This window comes from Amblyomma mixtum, chromosome 3 (assembly GCF_055824585.1).
Source record: "Amblyomma mixtum isolate Tamu chromosome 3, ASM5582458v1, whole genome shotgun sequence".
Taxonomy (NCBI): Eukaryota; Metazoa; Arthropoda; class Arachnida; order Ixodida; family Ixodidae; genus Amblyomma; species Amblyomma mixtum.
The window spans coordinates 190576316-190598508 of record NC_143014.1 but is presented as its reverse complement, the minus strand read 5'-3'; the positions used below and the strand labels follow the sequence as shown (position 1 = coordinate 190598508).

General features: G+C 48.2%; 1 protein-coding gene across 2 annotated transcripts in view; it reads right to left on the bottom strand.

Annotated features, from left to right (window-relative positions):
- Nucleotides 1-22193, bottom strand: part of LOC149353062 (GTPase-activating Rap/Ran-GAP domain-like protein 3) — an 829394-nt gene that overhangs the window by 578388 nt on the left and 228813 nt on the right. Inside the window, exon 1 of one of the 2 annotated variants that reach the window (XM_089582254.1) lies at nucleotides 11798-12842. The exons of the other annotated variant lie outside the window; for it this stretch is intronic. Within the exon in view, the coding sequence (XP_089438380.1) occupies nucleotides 11798-12021 (224 nt within the window). The 5' untranslated portion in view covers nucleotides 12022-12842. Of the gene's footprint in view, nucleotides 1-11797; nucleotides 12843-22193 lie in introns of those variants that run through there. 2 annotated transcript variants of the gene reach the window in all.

The following is a 22193-nucleotide window of genomic DNA, read 5'->3' as shown; positions in this document are numbered from 1 at the left end:
GAAACTTCGACCGGGTGTTATTGACGTGGTCTACGGCCTTTAACTGCACCGCAGTGGCCGCCCTTAACCGAGTCAGTTTTTTTACCTGTCTTCACTGACGCTGTCATTATTCACCCCGTAGGGTGCGCTTCAGTGCTCAGATCATGACACCCAGATCTTTCACCACGTGCTGAGAAATGGAGAGAGCGGTTATCGTGTCAAGGCCGCTGATACAAAGGCCGCTGTCAAGGCCGTGTCAAGGCCGCTGAGACAAAACGAGGGTGGAGTTGGGGAGGGGCTGACAGAGATGTGGTCAGCAGCTTCCTAATGAAGATGGTACTCGCACAGACATTTACGCTGCAAGGCGACGGATTTTTAGGTGCGGTTTCAACATTGTGAAAACCGACCAAAGTAACTTCAGACCGAAGCAATTTTTTTACGGCATGAGTCGTTATGCGGAACCCAGCCCGAGCCGTCGCGTGGATGAAGTCCGTCCAAGGTCACCGAAAAGCGGCAAGGAGAGAAAAACGAGATAAAAACGTTGGCCAGGAGAGAGAGAAACAAAAAGATGGCCAAGGGATAAAGGAGACAAGAAGGGGGAGAAAATGAACGGATGCTGTTGCGGAGAGAGACATGTGAAGATATAAATCTCAAGCTGCTGGGCTATCTGCGGAAACTTCCATGTGCGCCCAACGATGGATGCCCCCCCGCTGCTCGCTATTGTAGCCGCGAAGGCCATCGGCCACATGAGCCAGTCTAATCGGTTCTGTGCTTCTCCCTCCCTTCAAGCGGCTGCAGCTCGAAAGCGAAGTGCACGATTAGAGGCCGCTCAGCCAAGATTCTCTCTGCGGGCGGCCGGAGAAGCAATAGAACGAATCGAAAAACGAGCGTGGGCGGATTGCGCAAAAGCTGACTTGCCGTAGTGCTATGGGTGATGCGGAGGACCGTCGTCGGGCTCGTGCTAGCAGGCCAGGCGAGACTTCAAGTCACCGTCGACAAGGGCCAGTTGCACTCGTCACCGACTCAGAAGCCGATGGGCGGCGTAGCCGCACCGAGGGACAGCGGGTGGCGAAGACCTCGCAGTAGTGTCAACGGCGCCGGCGACAACGCGTAGAGGGTGGACCTTCATCTTCCGCAACTGCCGTCTCAGACAAGGTTCGTGCAAGGAGGGCCGCTGGAGCGAAAGCGTAGGAAACGTCAGCGCGAAGCAGCTGCCACCGCCGCAGCACAGCCACCAGCTCATGCCGATTGTTTAACTGGGTCGTTGCTTAGTTTATCCAGTTTTTACGATGAGGATGTTATAAGCAATACATACATAAAAGTGGTCGAGCGTTTTGACTGCCTTGAGAGGAAATTTGAGAGATGCGATAATGCTCACACAAGAGGCTGTACCTCTGCGGTCGTCGCTTACCGGCGAACGACCGAAGACGCAGTGGCAGTTGCACGAGCGAGTGACCAATAGCCTCTTTACTGCGGTATACCGCCACACGAAAATGCACGACCAACACCGGGAGGCAACACACCGCCTTTGAGGCCGCTGGGATCATGCAGAACGGGCAGAGCCCAGAGCGCGCCTATGGATCTCCTTGCTGCTTGAAGTGTGCAATGCATTCTATTGAAATTCAACGAGGTCGCAGCCAACCTTTACCAGAGCCTCGCCAAAATACGATTTGTTTCCTAACCAGCCATCAGGCCGTCAAGCGAAGGAGACTTAGCGCCAGTGTTTCGGCTTGAAACCGAGCTGTAAACCTTTAGCTTCAAGTACCGGTGCGGGAATGATTAAATGGGATTAAGCCATAAGCCCAACAACGCCACCAGGCGCACGCAGAAACTAACGCTAATGCCAGAGGGCGTACTGCGCGTCGAATAAACTAAAATCCCCTCATAGGTTTGTCGCAACGTAGCGACAAGTTGTCCGCGTGTCGCCCGTTTTCTTCCTAACTTGCTCGCTTGGAAGGTCACGTTAATATCCACTCTGGTAACTTCTCTGACTCGGCAGCGTGTATCACATCAAGTGCGCCTTTCACTCTTGCAGTAGTCATGCAAAATAGGGCTGTTCCAAAACGAGAACTAGCGGCGGCAAGCCGCTTTAGCGGTCCGTATGGCGTACGCCGGAAGCTCGCGGCGACAGGAGGGTTGTAGCTTCTTAGCTTTTTTTTGGAACCTGTCAAAATGCTGCAGACCAAAACAAACAATTGCTTGGGCTTTGCAGTAAGAAAGACCACGATGTCGACGACGAGCAAGGACATCGGCGTGAGCCCCATGGATGCCGATACAATCCCTCATTGTAATTTGTGCTGGTTGCTTGCTTATACTTTGTACTAAGAATAAGGTGTAATTTTAAATTGTTTTACAGCAAATTTATCTTAAATGCACTGCGCTATAGCGCGATTTTTCGTAAAGTCCTTTGGCGGCACGACGCACACGATTCCAGAAGCGGGAAATAGGTTCTCGGGAAAGCATGGGGCTAACCAGCAGGCTTTCCTTACAGTGCCTGGCACAGAAAGGAGGACCAGCGTTGATTTGAAAACTGCATAAGACTACAGGCACTTGGTTAGCGTTCTCGACTTAGCTTGTTCTCTTTTTAATCGTGTCAGCGTGAAAAACAATGCGCAGGAAGGCGCTGCAAAGAACAAGAAAAAAAAGGGAAAGCCTCTTCAGCCGGAGGTGTGCAGATACACTGCCCTGTTTCTCTCTATCTCTCTCTTTCATACTCGGCGCGAAGGAAATCGCAGAAACGAATCTTCTAATGAGACAGTGGCACAAAGCATTGATTCGGGAGGTTTTTTTTTTTTCTTTCTTCAGCGGGGCTGTCGGCGGGGTGCTGGTGTAAATATCATGTGGAACGTGGCGTTCCCGAACAAAATCATATGGACAAGCACAGGCACATATTCCAAGAAAAAAATATTTGTTCGGTAGCTTTAAATGGAATCGATGTCACGATGAGAACGGTATTCAAACGTGCACTCGACAGCTACAATGACCAAAAGGCGCTGTATTTTCTTCAGGTTATTTAGATTCTCGATAAGTTCATGGCATGATAAAAACTGGTTCCAAGCAAAATACCTTCTACGACAGCACTGCACTCCGAGAAATGCGTAGATAAAATGTACGCAAACGCAGGCAAAACAAACGGTGTTGTTCTTATTCCGTCCCCGCGCTTCGCTTTCTACTCCGCCGGGCGCACAAGGGTATCAACGTCACTCCCGCGGAAAGAACGAAACACACACTCGAGCTGGCGTCGCCTGTTCCAAGAAAGGCCGGTGTAGTTTACGAGCCCCGGAGGGATGTTGATCATTATCTCTACGGCAGTGTACAGGCGTTCGCTTTTCAGCCGCGTGTCGCATTGTTACTCAGTATAAACGAAAGAATAAAAAGAAGAAACGTAATCATTCACGGAGATTAAATTTTGTCATCTCCTCTAGTGCCGTGCATGGTGACAGCGTTTACATCATTCTCCCAGGAAAAAGTTACTGCCTACATTCGCTATAGGCTGCCATCGGGGGGGTAGATGATGAGCACGCTGATTGGATGCGTTCCGTAACGGGCTCACGTCTCCTGTCGTGCTTTCTTTTTTAAGCGTGGAACGCTCATGGCTCCGGCTTCGGGCGTTTACCATCCAGCCTTGCATAGGAACCTGCTCCGAACGCACCGCCGCCAGTAGGCCTCATTCGAAGCTGCCAAGCTGGCTTCGAGTAAGGCAGCTCGTTTTATGACCCACCTCGCGAAACGGCCAATTCGAGTAAGTTTCTCGGTAAACTAATCAAAGTTTTGCTACGCCAGGTGTACTGAAATTCACAACGCTTCTAGTAAACATGCAGCTGAAACAAGGCGTTTAACCCCTGCCTGTTATTCGAAAGTAAGCGGAACTGCGTTCGTTTGACGGGCGCATCGGGGCTCTCCGCGGCAGCAACATGCGAAGATTGCCACGTGTCGTCTTTACGGCGGGCTGGCCGAGGCGAAGCGGCCATGCTCCGAAGTTCCGCATTACATCGCGGCTCCTCTACAGCGTGTTGCACATCACAGAGAAAAGGGCGTCGCGCTTTTCCCCCGCTGTTAGTAAAGAGACCGAACGAACAGGTTAACCCTGGCTAGAATAATTAGCTTTTTTTTTTTTTTTTAACCAGAGAAAGCGTGCGCCGAACTACGGACATTACAGAGGTTGGTAGAAAGAGAACTAACATTGTTATCATTTTTACTCATAGATTAGAATGTGAAGGACCCGGCGCCCTTTACAATGCGATGATTGTGAAGCATACAGCCGAAAGGCAGAATTAACTATCACGCCAATGGGTATACCTGCTGATCAATATGCGCTTCTACGCTCCTTATCTTCTAGGTCGTCTGTAAATTTGACGCCAAAGCATAAAAATGTGACAGCACATTTCTATAACGGAGAACGAAAATAGTTTGCGTTTTTCTAGCGCTGACTCTGTGAACGCACTCATTGCTATTTCATTTGAAATGGCTTTCTGTTCAAGTCTTCAAAACATGTTAGCTGACGGTCAGAGTATGTTTTAAAAGCGTAAAGCATAACAAGTGCTCAGTAGTTGCGTTTTTTCTGCGTTTAATATTTGCATGCCCATAAAAGGAGGGAAAAAGAGTGCAATGAAAAGCTTAAAAATAAAGAACAGTCCGATAAAGATCCAGCGGTTTACACAAGTGAAAGAGGTGCTTGAGGGTGCACATTTATTTAGGTCAGGTAGCCTCGGCAGATCCAGACATTGCGTAGGAAAACCGGAAAACAATAAAAATAGATTTAAGTTGTCACGTATTCTTAGGATCTCAACAGTAGTTTAGCGAAGTTGCTCAAAAGGGAAACGTACAAGCTAACGTATCCTGCCGGTGCGCACCTGTGGGTCCAGGAACTGAAAAGTTCACGAACAAGTCAGGAATGAGCCTGAAAGCAGCGTAGTGAGCAATTGAAAAAAAAAAAAGAACCTACAAGTGCAGCACTCAGAGGCGTCGAAAAAGCAACAGGGGTTAGGGTCAGAATGACAGTTGATGATAGTCTAGCTTATCTGAAAATGAGAAAATGACTTGGGTAGCGTTTAGAGCTGGGGGTAAATTTGAGAGATAGAGCGGAGGCCAAGCGAAGGAGAAGAAATTAGGTGGCAGTAGGGAATCAAGTGTGCTGATGACGATCCAAAATTTGTTTAGTTAATACTAGATCTTTGGGAGAGGCCTCTGTCACATAGCGGATTAAGGTCGGCTCATAATGATCACGATCAAGTGCGTACTCGCACTCACAAGGAACGTGCGTTCTCTCCGCATTATATAGCCTTCATCGAACGGCTTTCGTCACCTTCATAGACGTCTTCGGATTATTGCTATTTCACAGGAGTTTAAAGTCATATAGCCAGCGTTTCCATAGGAGACCCAGAAACTGGTACAGTGTGGTATACGTAGTATGTGGAGTTTAACGTTCCTAAGCTTCATGCGGGCTATGAGAGAGGCAGTAGTGCAGGGCTTCGGACTAACTTTGACCGGTCAAAAATCTTTAACCTGCATGGACGCCGCACAGAGGACTGGCGTTTTTTGCCTTTCACCTTCGTCCGAATACGGCCACCGCTGCTGGGATTCGATCCTGCAACCTTGAACCCACGAATTGTGTGCGAGCTCCTACTGAGATGTCCTTTCCTTTCTACAGGAAATAAAGTTTGGTCAGCGCTCTGCGTTCGCAAAGCGAGACAGAAATGCAACGATGCATGATTCATTTTCGAGTGTAATCCACATTTCTAATTTTGTTTGGTCGGTTTCTCGAATAACAGAGACGTAAGGCGTATGTGGCACCGTATGAGAATGCCAATGTCTACTTTGATGTATACTGAAATAAAGAGAATTGCATTTAGCCATTAATTTTAAAGATGACATTAAGGGATACGTAATGTCGCTATTTCCGTTCTCACTGTATTCGCTATCTCCCTAGCTATTTGCTTCTCTGAGTACCCTACTATAACAACTGCTTCAAGCTAAGACTAAGCTCCATGGTGAATCTCTTCCACGGTCGAAAAATCACATGGTTCCGGGAAATAATCTAGTGACAGTTATGCAGGGCATGTTTGTGAATAACGCAGCTGAGGGTCCTAAATAATATCAGGCGTAAACAACGGAGTAAAATAGGAACTATGTAGGCCGCATGGGTACAACAATAAAAGTAAGGTAATGTACGCATTCAAAGATAAGTAAAAACCGCTCGCGGCAGCCAACAAGAACCGCATGCTGAAGGAATGCGTTGGAATTTTTCACTTGATAGAGCGCAGCGTTCGGTTTCGCGTAGGCGCATGAAAATGGGAGAACGCGGACGGCCGTTCGCTATAGTTAAACGCTCAAAACTTTACAACAGTGTCATGACTAAATAAAATTGCTTTTATTCTTGGAATACACACGTTGAATACACCTGCAGCATAGAATTGGCGGAATCGAGCTTCTCCTAAACCCACAATGGCATACAGAGAAAGGCAGTCTCCGAAAATTGTGAGGAAGTTACCAGCAATAGGAGTCAGGCTTAAAACTGTGACCTCGCTGGCAGGCCAACAGATGCTTGTAAGCAGGAAAATGAGATCACTCCTTTGCTGCTTGCAAGCGAAGTAAGCTGCCCCGAAAGGAATACATTTTCTATCCACAAATCTCATTTGACTGCGTGCTAGGTTGAATGCCAGCGTGAAGACATGCTTACAGACTAAAGAAGAAACGGCTTGCCAAGCGAGTTTATGCGTTCCTGCCACGAGGGGGGGAAAAACAGCGACCACCTCACTCTAGTCCTTTTTGCAACAACCAGCGTTTCACTTTGTTACCGAAACGAGATGTACTTACGCCTCAGCACTGGTGTTTATTTTGCCGTATAAGCAAAGAGAATTTCATTTCCTTTTTCCTTTTTCCACCATGCTTCTTCACAGCAAAGCCTTCTTTGTTGTTCATCGCAAGTCAGTCAGGAGGGTAAAGGAGAAAAAGCCTTTATCAATATTTAAATAATGAGGCCTTTGACCCCTCGCTTTTGTACTCATATTGTATTTCTCCTGCGTTCGTCAAGGTTTCAGAAACCAAGATATAATTGCGCCCTTGTACCTGTGCCACTGATCTAGCGCAAAGAAAAAAACGACCGAAAATTAGTCGAAAGTTTGCTCGGTGCTAGCACCTTCCTTCTGCAAGTAGATTCAAAAATCTAAAAATTGGGCAAACGCACCGTAAAGTTCGAGATTTTACGTTGCTGCTGAATGTGGACAAAAAGTATAGGAAGCACTTTACCGCTGAATAAGACATTCGTATTCTTGTTTGCGGATGCAAGAAAGTTTTTACACGGTGACGGAGAAACGCCAGGCTGCCTCTGTAATACAACGTTGCATTCGGCTTGACCACATTTATTCAACGCCTACAGTCCCGCCAAGGGCACATGGATAATTTTCTGTACTTTCCTTTTCATTTTTGCTCGACTATAAAAAAAATGCCGCGAATTTGCCAGAGGAGCGAGGGGCTTTAAAAAAGGCGCGCTGTTTTAACGACGAAGATGGAATTTAAAGCAAGTATTGAGAAAAATTGTTCGCGAAGTGCTATTCCAACTTTACACTGGCCTCACCGGACTTATTCCTAAAACAGATGGAAACATACCTCTCAAGGAAAACAGGCCGTCCCAGCAAACAAGAAACCCTTCAGAAAAACTGAGCTCTCATATTACCGCACGAAGGCTGTTTTCTATTTCGAGGTTTCCTGCAGTGAAAGCTGAGGCTTCTTACGCACCCCTAACCCTTACTTCATCTCCCTCATTACCTCCGCCTAAACAATTCCAGCATCTTTGTAACGTAAGCCTGGCAACGTGATGCAAGCCGACTTGTTACCTTACACAACACAAGCACGGAAAAAACGGTGCGAGCGACAAAATGCGATTGGATACATGGGGATAGCGCGCTTACTTCGTTCGCAGGTTTGCCTTAAGGGTGTGAAGCGATAGCGCTAATAGGTAAATGCCCAAACATGCGGAATTGGTCACTCTATACTTTGCATTCGCAGAGCTCTGGGAGTCTTGATACCACTCCCGGCGCAGTGGTGCGATGCACCAGTGATCTGCGATGGTAGGTGCTGCCATCGGTGGGGCTTGTAAGGCCCAGGCTGCTCTCACCGAGCAACCTCTAGCGACCAATCTTTAATTTAACAGCCTCTTGCTATGGTGGTCAGTTTGCTCACATTCCGGTGGGCAGGCTGTGATGAAATCACAAGGTCACGTTACCCAGGTAAGGTTGCTTCTCTGGGGGTTCTTCACTCGCGCCACCCTGGACGACGACATCGGCTTTTCCGCTGAACGGGCCGCTGAACGCTGTCGCGTTGAAGTCTTGACGCTGCCAGTGTTTGGCGCAGCTTTCCGCGAATTAGGCGAATTAGTGAAGTAAAATTGGAATTGCGCCAATGTGACAGCACTTTTGGCAAGAAGTACACCAGTGTGAAGAAGGAATTAATGAGGTGGTGTTAACATTTTGCGAACACCACTATTTTACTGCTTTTCTTCAGTCACTGTCATGCTGTACAGGGCTATGAGCCGCATATCAGCCTACGTAAACTGCGTTGAGTGGTAGACTGATATATTCAACAGTTGCCCGCCACTTCGAGGTCGTCTATGAGTCCATGGTACTGCCTCCCTTCGGCGTGCCCTTTATCTGGTGGCCTTTTCCATGTTGAGGATATTCTTGCTTATTTTTGCCTTATGGTGACCACGTGATAAGAAAATTCCAATTTCCTTGCCCAGTACTCGTGTAAAGATAGTGCGCTAATTAAGTATGACCATACACTTCAGACAGCTTACTATGGCCGATTAAAATGTCTATTTTTTATTTAATTCAATACTTCAGAATTCGAAGCACCATTTAGGGAGCTTGCAACACCGAATGATGCACCACTTACTTAAAAACAACAAAAACGCAAGGAGTCATGGTTTTCTTTCAAGAAATGTTAACGATACTCTTTAGCTGTAGTGATAAAAAAGTGCTTTCGTTACTTCTGATGCTCATAGAACTGGGCTTACTTCCTGCAGCGTCTTTATTCATCATAACAATGACGACTAACTACACATTTTGTCTATCAGAATGTACGTAGGGAATTTTACAAGCACAGCAACCGTGTATTTCGGTCACTTAGTCATTTGTGGTCGCTAATGAGTGTTTTTTTTTTACCGAAGGCAAACCATGGCCAAGCAGATGCTGTAAATATTCGCTTTGGAAAACAAATGGTATGATACTAAGGCTTTCGCCTTAATATGTCCTTTTATGGCTCATGAGAGGCGCGGACAGGACGTGTCACGCTTTCACTAATCCATAGCAAATCCACAATGCAATCCATAGTCATCCAACAAGACGATTCATATTCCAGTCCATAATGCTACAAGCCAAACCATAATCCACAATACAGTCCATAATCCAAAAAGGCACTAACTGTCAAAGTAGAAAAATACGAAAACTCAGGTCCAGGCGGCAATCGAACCCGGGCCTGCGTCGTGGTAGACGCAGACACGCAGACGATTCCACTGCGCCACGACGGTTCTTACTTTTTTTTTCAGCATGGTATTTACTACACACACGAGGTTATGTATGTACAGAAAAGGGATATATACAGATTCTTTACAAAGCACGACGCTAGTGACGGCACTTCACTAGCTAGACAGAAAACAACACACCTAAAAGTGCGGCTAAAAGATAGACACCGCAACGACAGTGGTAACCAGTCCGGTATAAAGTCCCTCTCATCATAAATGTCCCCGAGTTGGAGCATCAGTCGACTAAAGTGGCTTCCGGCTGAAACAAGAGGCTCAGCGTTGCGGTACAGCATGCGCGTTTTCCACAGGCTATGAAGTCCAATGAGGAAAAACATGTCATATGGTTCGTAATCAGGTTGAGTAGCCGCAAGGTAATGAACACTGTAGAAATTTAAAACAAAGTCTTTCTTTAGCGTCCTCTGGAATGCATCCCAAAACAGAATCACACCCTTGCAGTTAATAAAACACTGTTCAGTGGTTTCAGGTACACTGCACAGATGGCAGTTAACAGAAGGCACAAAAATGTTTCTTCTATGGAGCCACGTGTAAACAGGTAGAGCTTCGGTGTGTAATTTGTAGAAAAACTTTTTGGTGCAAGGAGGGATCGGCATCTTGCACATTCGCGTTAAAACATCATGACCCTTGGGGCCAAAAGACCCGGAACGATACAATGGTGGCGGAAAGAGCATCGTTATCAAATCTCTGTACAGACTCTTGCGCGAAACAGAAAATAAGTACTCGTTCGACGGACGGTTTGACGTTTGCAGCTGAATAAAGGCACATCTATTGAATGCAGAGTTGTCTTAGAAGCGTACATGAGCAATTATGAGCATATAAATTACAGATGCCGCAATTTACCGAGTACGAAAGAATGTTTCCCGTAAATTTATTTTTTTGCTTGACGTGTCGTAGCGCCATCATGCGGCACCCACCGAAAACCCTCCTCGCAATGTACGACGCTGGCCCAGCAGATGGCGCCAGAATGCAGGCACAAATGCTTTCGCATTAGCGCACGTAAGTTGCCCTAAGTGCCTCCTTGAATTTTTATGTTGGGTTTAACGTACCGAAGCTACACGCGAGCTTGAGACACCCTCTAAGAAAACGAATATGGGTGAAGAAAGGAACGGGAAATACACTACAGCTTACACCCGCTCTCTCATCTGTTGAGGGCAAGGTGACGAGAAATTAGAAGTAATTGACTACGAAAGGGCAGGTCTCGTACGTGGCACCCATCCACGAATGAAGCCTCATCAACGTCATATACAGTGGCGTCAAACTGCCGACTGCTAAGGGAAGAGCATCGCCTTTAATCGGTTTTTGCGCTCATGCTTCTTGAAACCAGCACTCTAAGACTCGTCTTCCTAACAAGGATTTTAAATGCTGGGTAGGGAAAGGAAAGTCATTCTATAATTGCTTTTGAAAGCAAGCGTAGTGAAAACATAGATGGGCGATCGTCTCGGTGCCGCCACCGATGCCTGAAGCAAGACGATTTCCATTGCAATGAGTAATGAATATATATATGCGAATGCGGCATCACGCCTGAGATGATACCAAAACTTTCATCGCACTGCGGTAGACCACCAGGTAGCAAGAGCTTCAAATAGAGATCCAGAAAATGAAGACACGCCATGGAGCAAAGCCTGGCACACGCGCCCCTCCTCGAACACATCGGCCTCTCTTGGGAACAGATCGGGAGAGGTCGTCTGTGGGGCGCTTTTCAACGATATCGAAAACGTACGGTACCGAGTGAAGTACTTTCGTACGCTCTCGATGAAAAGGCGCTCATCCTTTTTCCTGAAAACGCACATACGCGTATTTGGTCCGGTGGCGTTACGCAGCTAATCATAGGCCAAAAACTATCAAAGTAGACGATTTCAAAGCGCCACAAAGATAAGCGTTGCGCACAAAGACATTCAGCGAAGGAAACCTGACAAGACATAGACGATACACGAGTCACCTATGGCTTCTTAGATTTCTTTCGTGGTGCGCCTTTGCACGCAGTGCTTTTCCTAATAATTAATGTGCGTGAACTAGCCCTACAAGAAGATCTAGTGATATACAAAGAGCCCATCATGCCTTCGGTGTTCGCTGCGCTAACATGGCCGATTGGGTGGGCAGTAGCCTCCTCGATTTAAGGCAGCGCTAACTGCAAAAATTAGGTGAACACACTCAGAATCGCCCACTTCGCCTCGATGTTGTTACTAATGCCAGAATGGTTTATCGAGCACGGTGCTGAGTTCCCTAGCGGCGGATCACCGTAACTCGCTCCTGGGTGCGCGCGACGACTATTCCACTCACCGTGTCCAGGGGACGACCGTGCGGGAGCTGGGGATGTCGACGCTGCAGCTTCGCCGCTGGTCATCGTTGAGCTGCACCTTGATGAGCATCGGGTGGCAGAGGCCGCCACTGCTCGAGCTCTTGGACGGCGACGAGATCAGGAACAGGGGCCGACCGCTGTGGCGCTTGGGTGCTGCAGCTTCGCCCGCCCGGCTGCCCGGCGAGCGACACTTGGCTTCTGCCATCGTCCCGCTTCAGTTCGCGCACCACATAGACAGGAGGTCCCCGCACAACTCGGCGCACTCGAACACCGTTCGCGCAAGCGTCCGTCTCAAAGAACAGTCAGAGTCAGCGCGTGACGCCCGCCTGCCGGCGCTAGTCAGAGCCGCTTACTTTGAAATATGACGCTGTGCTCACGAGAGCTCTCGAGCCCTAATATAGTAGAACTGTCGGTCTAAAGCTGGGGGCGATGATCGGCGAGCGTTTTCTGGAATCGCCACAAATGTAAGTCAGTGCTGGCCGCTTCTGCGTACTTTGATGCGGCTGGGGATTACTGTTGCCCTCAGGTTACATGGGCCAACTGGGCCTGCAACGCGCCGTTGGGCCAATGGTCCCTCTGAACATGGAAACTTGGTCCTCCGAAAGGATTCAGACACGCGGGTGGTGTGTGCTGGGCTTGCTTCCTGTGAGCTGCGAGTGACTGCCGAGACCAGTCTTTTTCTTTTTACGATTGCACACAGCCCATCTTTAGAGCTCGATAATTTTGGGCTCCGAGACTACTAAAGTGCACTATCGGCGAACATTCATAAAGGAGGAGGCTTAGCACTACGGGCTGTTGAAACTACACATTCCTAAATTTGTGGACCTCTATACATTTTCGGAAACATTTCGAAGAAACGAAATTTGCAGTGTAGGGTCAACAATGTCGTCCTTTGAAAACGTGCTACGCCGTTTTACCGAAGTCGCAAAGCTGACGCATTTGCTGTTGTGTTCCTGCCGTTTTGCGGGCTCCTAGGCTCACTGACTGTGCTATGTGACAAATTACTTCTGTAGTGAAAAGTAATGCAAGTCAGTAGCTTTTTTCCTGGAACTTGGCACTTTTGATTAAAATAACTTTCTGTGACACATTACTTTGTACTGCTGATTTTTTAAAAAATACCAGCCACAGTAAGATAACCGCGAACTTTTTGGAAGTCTTAAAACAACACGGGCAGCGCAACTCAGGAACCAGTGAGAAACGTGTTCCCTACAAAAGAGAGATACGTTGGCTAAAGCTACTGCGTTCAGGTTTTCTCGTTTCAAAATATCCAATCCTTGGCACACTACTGGAAGCAGTTCGTAAGTGCAAGTTTATACGGTTTCCCTCGGCCGGACACGCTCGCAATATGCTCCGTACCAGCGGCTTCGCAAGAACGCCAGCAAACCAGTTACCAGAGCAAAAATAAGATCAGAACAACGGGCTTCTAAGACACGTCTCTACAGTTCACGCCTCGCTAGAGTACACGTAAGGCAGAACACTATGAGAACAGCATAAAGTACAGGTCTCTCGGGGCGACCTTGTCCTTGTGCTATTCAGCTCTTGATTATAGGGAAAAGTGGGCGTAAGATTCCCTACTCTTCCCACCTTTATTAAAGGAGAGCGGGGAGAATTACGGCAGGGCTCCAAAATGTCAATCTGTTCGCTCCCCGTTTCTTGCTTTGCCCATCGGCTGCGTCAAACAGCGCAGATTGCGTCAGCCAAGTATATCCGGGCTATAAGCTCATAAAATAAAACCAGGCTCCGCCAGAAGACGGTTTGTTTCGCTTCTATGTCGATATTAACAGGATGCCTCAATCTAAAAACAAGAACAAACTATCTTAATTTATTCTGCTCGGAATAATGTTGCCAGCTCGAGAGAAGGAGCACTGTTTCGCGCAGCGTAGCTTTGTGCACTAAAGGTACCCAGTGAAAATTGTGCGAATTCTACGAACAACTAGCTCGTTCATCTACAAAAATATTATGAAAGCTACTTTCTCTAGTGGGAAAAACTGCTGTGACTATATAATAAGGCTCACTTTAAAATAACAGCAATTAGGCGCGGTTTGGCCTTTTTTTGCTCGCTAAAAATGGGAACACGACTAAGATAAGGCAGCAATTACACAGGCGTAATTTTACACGCGCAAGGAAAAATACTTTGTTACTCGACCGTCAGTAAAAACGAGAAATGTGTATCTTGCGTCTACACTTGAGTACAAAATACTTTCCTCTAAAGTGCATGAAGAGGGCTTCACAGCGAGATCTGGTCGGTAACAACTCGATATATACACCAAGATTTCAACTATACGGTCGTCCAGAATTAATTCCGCCTTTGCGCAGAAATCAGCCCCACAAGAGTATTACTTTAGCAGGTCTTCGACGAATTGCGTCGTATTTCAAAGCCGGCTAAACCCTCATGACGCTTATTTAGTTTTTAAAGTCGGGACTTCCGGGACGTCTCGACAGCAGCACTGCCATCAAATTCTTCTGTTTTGGCGACGGAGCCAGCCTGCGCTCAACACCACAATATACGCCACCGTCCAGAAGAAACCAAAAACCGACACACTGCCACGGCCGTGCCTCAATCGTCCCAACACTGTATTAAGCGAATATTTTTGTACGTCAAGCAAAATTTCAGAAGACTCAAAGAAATCCTTATGGGATGCGTATGCTTCTAACTACACAATTATGGAGACACAGAGGAAGCCTAGACAGACTCGAGGCAAGCACCATGCAAGTATGACGCTACTTTTCAACACTAAATTTGCTGCTCACACACATTAGTAGCAAAGCTCATGTATCAAGACACTTATCGTTGCAAGGTAAGCTATTTCGTAGTCAGTTCGTCGAAAACGATTACAAATAACACCATTCGAGCATGAAAAATATCTAGTCTCGGGGCACGCTCCGGCAAATCTACCTTTTGTCCACACAGGCACGCACAAAATTTCTTGAGCCAGACCTATGCCACGACGCCAGATCTACGTACACAACTACATGCGCTTTCGACGCGGCCTTCGCAGAGATCAAAAGTGTTCGCGCCTCTTCACCGCGAAATCTTTTGATTCACTGCAAAACAATTCACTTCTCGCCACAGCGCACTCTACAGAGGCCCTTTGCGCGTCGCCAATCACAGCTCTCTACTCTGCCTCGGCGAAACAGCGTATGGCCCCAGTCTACGCTCAGTGAGAAGGAAAAGAGTTGCCGCGGCGAGCTTAGCTCAGTGAGATTCAACGCGGCCAACGAGAGAACAAGTGTCAGCCAAGGCCCAGACTCGGCGCGCTAGGATGCGTGCACGCTGTCAAGCCCGTCCGCGGAACAAGTTACCAGCGGGCCGTCTACCTGGCGGCGAGGGGAGCCGGCGAGTCACATGGCCAGCGAGGCCGGCCGGAAGGAGCCCCCGCGCGGGTGAGCGCCGGGATGTCCCGGTGAGGGAGGCCCAGGAGCGCCGACCAAGGCGGCGGCGGGCGCAGGCTGCGGGCGCCTCGGCGAGCGTCGACAGGCGGACTGGCCGTCACGGAGCCGCCCGCCTTCCAGATGCGTCCGGCATCGATCCGCCGCCGCGAGTTGCTCGGCACCCTCGAGCGCCCCGTGGCGGGAAACAAGGCGCCCAGACCTTCTGCCCGGCGCTCGTATGCGGCGCTTTGGGCGCGCGCCTCCGAGCGCCACCCGCGCCGAACGCCAACGACTGCCGAGGCAAAGTCGCGAGAGACGAGTGCGGTCAAGAAACCCAAATAAGTTCGTTATCGCCACTAAAGCACCCACTGCCGCATGCCTCAGCACAAAGGATGTCATGGTCCATGCTGTCGGATGTGGGCCGGAAAAGGCCAGGATGAACTCGACGGGGATTGAGGTTGAAGAATAGAAACTGCAAAAAGTCTCATTTCTTTACTCGTTTCTGCACAGTTAAAAACGTTCAGGTTTTATTAAACACGGTGCGATAGCACACTAGGTTTGCTTTGAGCGTCCGCGATGGAAAAAGACTAAACCGTCATGGGCTATCAAAACTTGAAACATTGTCACTGATTGCAGTTGTACCCTGATTATACACAGAAGAATACAAGGGAGCCTACAAGCATTTAAGCTTGGAAGGAACGGATAAATAGGGGTCCTTTGTTTAAATAAAACAAAGCGGGTAAAGTCAATCGCGTTTCCGTGGCGTTAATGCCCTTGAGCCATAGATTCTCGTATTAAAACCGTCCGTTTCTTTTAGCCGAATGTTCTAGTCCCAGGGCCATCTGAAGCAACAGAAATGGACCGCGTTTAAAACTGCCCACGAGTTTTGTGCGACATTCAAGCTTCCCATGTACATTAGAAAATCTGTAAGAAGTGACGTGCATTCAGTAAGAGGGAGCAAGCCTTATAAGGATCCTACCACGCGGCGCGACTCTCGTCTAGCAAGAATCAACGTGATTATTCAACTTTTACCCGCAACAAAGAAAGTTTCAAGCAGAATAACCATCAATAAGCTGTGGCTCATATCATGCGCAATGGACGACGAAAGGACACTGCAAACTTTTCAACCAGAGAAACACAAAGAATACAAGCCACAATCTTGAAACCGAAGTAGCGAAGACAACAACAAAACCTTTCCTTTTCCTTCTTCAACGACCAGCAAAACGACCGCAGATTCCTATCACTGTAATAACATTTTTTTTTCTTTCTGCGCGTGCATGTGTGTTTGCACTCGTGAATGCGTGCAGTTTCGCCATCGTGGCGTAGTGCTTAAATAGGGTGTTTGTATTTTGCCAACCTGCTTCTAATAATCGCTCCTCAACACTCTAAGAAATGCGTTCGCTATATACTGCCCGACTTAATTCCTTTCGCAGAGATAGAGAACTGGCGACTTCTCTCGTACTGATATCGAGGACGATTGTTGGAAACGTGCTAACCCAATCTTGAGGGCACCAAACCCGTAACCTCAACGCGTGCGGGGCGTAACGATCCGTAAACACTTGTGCAGAACGTTCGCGCTGCTGCCCGTCTTTCATCGGTTGTCTATCACTCCTGCGTTGTCAACATGAGCGGAGCTCGCCCTTCACATTCCCCGGGATTTTGGAGGGGAGCGGAAACTGCACCTCGTAACATCCGGCGCTCGCAGGAGCCTCCTCGTCGTCGAGCGGCGGCTTTGAGCAATCGGCGCGCCAATGCACGCCTGGGCAGATCGGCCCCCGCGAACCCGTGCGGCTGGCCTCATTTGTTTCCGGGCCGGCGCTGCGCCGTGTGCCGTTGCCCGGCACGGGGCTCAGAATGGATTTGCGGCCGCCCGGTTCTCGGCCGGCCGCCCCAAAGTGACCCGCGGGAGCAGTTGAGCCCTGGGCCAAGTACAACTGCTTCGCCTCCCTGAGAATCTGTTTCCGATCGCTTAGCGCCGAGACCACGGTCGCTTAACGGAAAAAAGATAACTCCGACGAGCTTCCGCTCAAAGAAAGACGACTCTCTGTAATGGCCAGGGGAGCTTAAAGAGCTTGACTGTGCGTGCGCGCAGGTGAAGAAGAACGCCGCGTCTCTGGCTTACTCGACGCGTTACAGAACGGGCCGTGCTCCGACGTATTATAAAATATGCGGTTATGTCAGCATGACGCCGTTTAAATAATAAACATCATAGCACTTGCGTATCTCTTGTTGCTGGTATAAGTCCGTATTTTCGAGCTAGCTACCTTACGCCTAGTAAGACTTGCATCAGCAAAAAAGTCTTTCTTCACACTGCCCTCTACTGTGGAGGCTGCAACGGGCAGCGGCCGCACCTTCCGCGGGAAGGGATTTAAAGAATCGAACCACAAGAATGTCCGTGAGCACCACCGACTATGCTGTCCTGTTTCTTTTTGCACTAATCTTCGCGTTTTTATCCAACTAGAAATTACAACAATCAACTTTAGGAGACGTTAAAACCACTAGCAGCGTCGGACTTAGTTTTCGGGCATTAGATACATACGCGCCGAAAAAAAAGAAGAATACAGTCACGTTCACTGCCCACACAATCATTCTGCGCCGCACATCAGAAGGCAGTGCGTTCATTAAAAGTAATTAATTCGTGTATCCAAAAGTTTCACAAGTTTGAAAGGACGCCCAATTTGGACTTTCCGAGAAATTGAGCGCAGAGCAGTAACGAAGTGACGTCAACGAAGGACACTAAGGTACAGTCTTTGCCAAAAGCAACCGGGCACAGGTGATTTGTCTGTTAGCCACGTAGCGAAGCACTTAGGGAAGCCCTTAAGCTATGAATCTCTGTAGAGGTAGGTCAGCCCTTTTCCTCACGTTCTGACACCTTTCGGTCCTTAGGAGTGCCGCAATGACTCCATTATACGGTTTAGGAGCAAGAACCTGTTGCTCGGTTACTGTTGGCAAATGGGGTACATAACTATATCAATATCTGGCCTCTCCTGGATCTCTTAATATGCACGAAAATCTAGACTTCCGAAACCATTCCCGAGCGTAGTGCCCGATCGAAAAGTGGCCGCGCTGTCAGTCCTTCGCCAAAGAGGCAGCGGAGGGCGGTGAACTTTGTAATTGCGACTACGGAACCGCTGACATTTGTGCTGGCCAGGAGTGCGCCCCGTCTTTCCCAGAACATCGGTTTGCGCGCCTGCAAGCAACTGATCGATGTGCTCTTCTGGCAACTTTACTCTGTTTTTGTTGTGGATGGTGGTGGTTGTGATTTTCTTTTTTCCCTTCTAATGGCAGCAGCGTGCGTCTGCTGTTGTCAAGACTAACTTGACATTCGATTAGAGAAATCGCTTTCGAGATAATAAAATGCATATCTAGAAGGAACAATTTATAAGCGTGCTTATTTCAATCTGGAAATGCGACTGACGGAACTTCGATAGCATGGAAATTCCCCCCAGACGCAATTTTTCAACGTGAAGCAGAAACAGTGGTACCAAATATGCTGCGAGTATCTCCGCAGTAGAGTATGCTGTAGTCCCGTTTGTTCTCTTCTTTTTTTTCCCTCTTAGATAAGGATTAAGCTGCACAGGCTTCGAGCTGCGCTGAATCAGCAAGTTTGTCGCTGTGGAAGCAACAGACCATTTCCAGAAATGCTAACATCACTTACTCCTTTTGATTGATTCGTGCTTCTAATAACGTTGCGCTTAGTTAAGAATTAAATTTCCTTCTCAAGGCCGATGTTATCGGGAGTGTGCGAATGCTAAACCCAGAGGACAGAATAATAAGGAAGAGAGCCGTTCTCCCATGCCTACAGGTGGTTATAGGGCCTCTACGATGCACAGATGTACTCATGGCGTAGTTGGCCGCATTCGTCGCCTGGCTCACCAGCATTAATCAAGTTATTTTTGCCAGTAACGGGGCCAAACTGCGAAATAAAGACTGGAGGACGCTTAAGCTTCACATTTAAGAGTGGAACGCGACAGCGTGTTGCAGCGCTGCCAGGGTGTCCACGGAACGCCATCGCCCGTTCGGTGCGACGCCTTGCCCGTTGACAAATCGCTCGGAGTCTCTAGGAGGCCTCTCAAAAGAGCCCAACGCCGCCCGAAGAGATCACGCACGGATTGCAGTCACGCTGCTCCCTGAATTGGCCGTTGTGCGTCTCCGTTGGGATTGTCATTTTAGAGGAAAGGAAACGCGCAGTAACTGTCTCACATATTGGTAGACACCTCAACCACGCCATGAGGGAAGGGATAAAGTTTGGAGTGAGAGAAAAAAGACGGAAAGAGAGGCCATAAAGGAGGTCTGCGTCTCCGTTGGCGTCGCATTCATTGACCACAACAGCACACAGACGCGTACATCACAGGCGCTCGGGTGGTAACGGTTCCATGACATCGCAGTGGTTGACACCCGCACAAAGCATGATGCACACAGGTCCGGTCGCCGCTGCCTACCCATCTGAAGCCCGAAGAGGTCGCGAAGGGTTGCACCCACGCTGCCACCCGCAGGGGCGAAACCGTCGTGTTATCCCCGGGCGCCGTGTTCGGACCAGTTGACGTCTTCAAAGGTTTCGTCTGCCGGTCCTCCGAATTCAAATCCAGAACTCCTATGTCAGTGCACGTTAAAGAACCCCAGGTCATCTAAATTACCGAAGCCCTCCATTACGGCGTCCGTCATAGCCTGAATCGCTTTGGAACGTAGAACTCCATAAACCAAAACTCAAACCGAACACGGTCATAATACACCCTATCGTACCTCAGCGCAAGCTATTCGCATTTGTTTTCATCTCTGCAACATAGGTGGCACTGCTTTGCCACAGCTCATGGCAGTCAATTGAAATGATTAATAGAGTACAACGCGAATGTTATCGGATCCCGTTTCAAAATTCGCCTACTCATAATTACTCATGTGCGCATCAGCACACAAAGACACCTCACGTAGTCAAAGACCGCAACGCATTCACAAGGGCCACTTTTACTGAGTTCGAACCAACGAGTCAATCCAGACTGCGTAACAGAAACGGCCGAGGCGAAATTCACATGCGGGCTACCGCTTATGAGTTCGCTTCTCGCTGTAGGACGAAAAACGAAAGCTCGAGTTAGCAAGGTCAGGGCGACGGAAACAAAGTACGCAGTTAGTTGTGCAGAACAGGTTTTCTGCTCTTTCGCAGCAGCTGCCTGATGAGGTGACTGAAGCAATAAAACCTCTCACGGAGAATTCTCAGCACAAGACAGAATCTGCTCCAACGCTGGACTAAGCGAAGAGAAAAACGCATGACGCCAGCGTGCACTGCCGACGATTTCCCAGAACTAGAGGACTGTACACGCCAGCAGTATGAAATAGACAAGCAAATTGCAATGCTTACAGCAAAAAAAAAAAAAAAAGAAGCAGAGATGATCCAGAAGAAATCGCGCATAAAAGAGCGGCTCTAGGAAATTTCAGGTCGACAGAAATAGGTGCCTGCATGCAGTAACGCAGCATAGCTTGTGTATGCATGTTTCTAAACGTAAACCTACCGCTAGCACAGTACCTTGGGGGTAGTACTAGAGAGCATTGGGAAACCGACACAACTTATTCAAAGCAATATGCATCATGGCTAGAAACGGCCGCAAAAGTCAACAAGTGATTACACAGCGGGAATGCAGGTGGCTCTCCAATGAAGTTAGAGAAATTAAAACAAAGTTATCATACGGCAAGCTGCATATCTGGGCGTTCCTGACACAGGATCATAATCTGTTATGTTCTACACTGTACATATTGGCCACCAGTTTTCTTCCATCCCAAATTAACGAGCGTGAGCCGAGACGGAAACGACAGGAAAAGCGTTTCTATATATGTATATAAAAGCCCCACAATACCCAAACACCAGTTGACTTGAGCAAGTGGTGTAACAGTAAGCAGGAAGTAGTTGCGGTACTTCACGCGCCAGAACAAACCGCCACTAACTCCACTGCTCCTTTACACTCGACACAGAAATACAGTAATCATTCTTGGATGGCTTAAACTCATTCGTTTTTCATAGCCTGGGAGACCTCTATTAATAGGCGGAAATTGTAATGCACCTCACATGGCTTGGAATACGATCATCACTTGAAAAGAGGCGATCAAATTTACAACGTCTTTACAGAAATGAAGTTTACATTCTTAAATCACCCCATGGTCGCAACGCTGCTTGCGACACGAACACACACCAAATCCGACTTGGTGGAAAGGTCCCGATGCACCGCAGTGGGAGGAAGAATTAGCTGCCTCTGGTAGTGACCACACCACCCTCAGCATAGGTTTCAATTTGGCACAAACAAGGAAGCTTTGAAGAAAAGTTTCCAAACACACTTTGATGGTGTTCGGCAGGATACTCGAACCCACGCTGTTAGCTCGGTTACGTCTGTGCCAATATTACAAGATGTTCTTAAGGATCGCATCACCAATACAACAGTAAAATGGGATCAGCCAACTCCCGATCTCCACCTTCGACCACTATGGGCACGTCAGAAAAAAAAAGTGGCGATACAAGCTGCTCGGGATACTAAAGACGTAAAAAGAAAGATATCCGACAACCAAATGACGGCCCGCTCAGGCCCGCCGTCATGAAGAGTATCTGGCATATAGGAGGTGGAACGACTGGTGCCGTCATTTGTGCACAGGAACAGACAGGTCCTTTTGGGGACTTCCAGATGCATAGAAACGGGCCGGCAAACGAAAGATGGTGCTGAGAGCATTCGTCTAGCCCTATAACTCACATCGGAGGAGGTTGAAGATCAGACAGCAGTATTTTTGTTCTCGAATCATGCGCAGCCTCCGGTGCTACCACCGACAGCGTATGCGTTTGACAAGACGGGGATGACATCACCATTTACCGAAGTGCAGTTAATGGCTATTATAGAAGAAACCAGCAGAAGAACAACGCCGGGACATGACTATGTTTTATATGCAGTCTTTAAGACTTTAGAAGAGAAACTGTTTATGACCCTTTGGTTGATATAAGCGAGGTATGACAAGAAGGAGAATTCCAGTAGA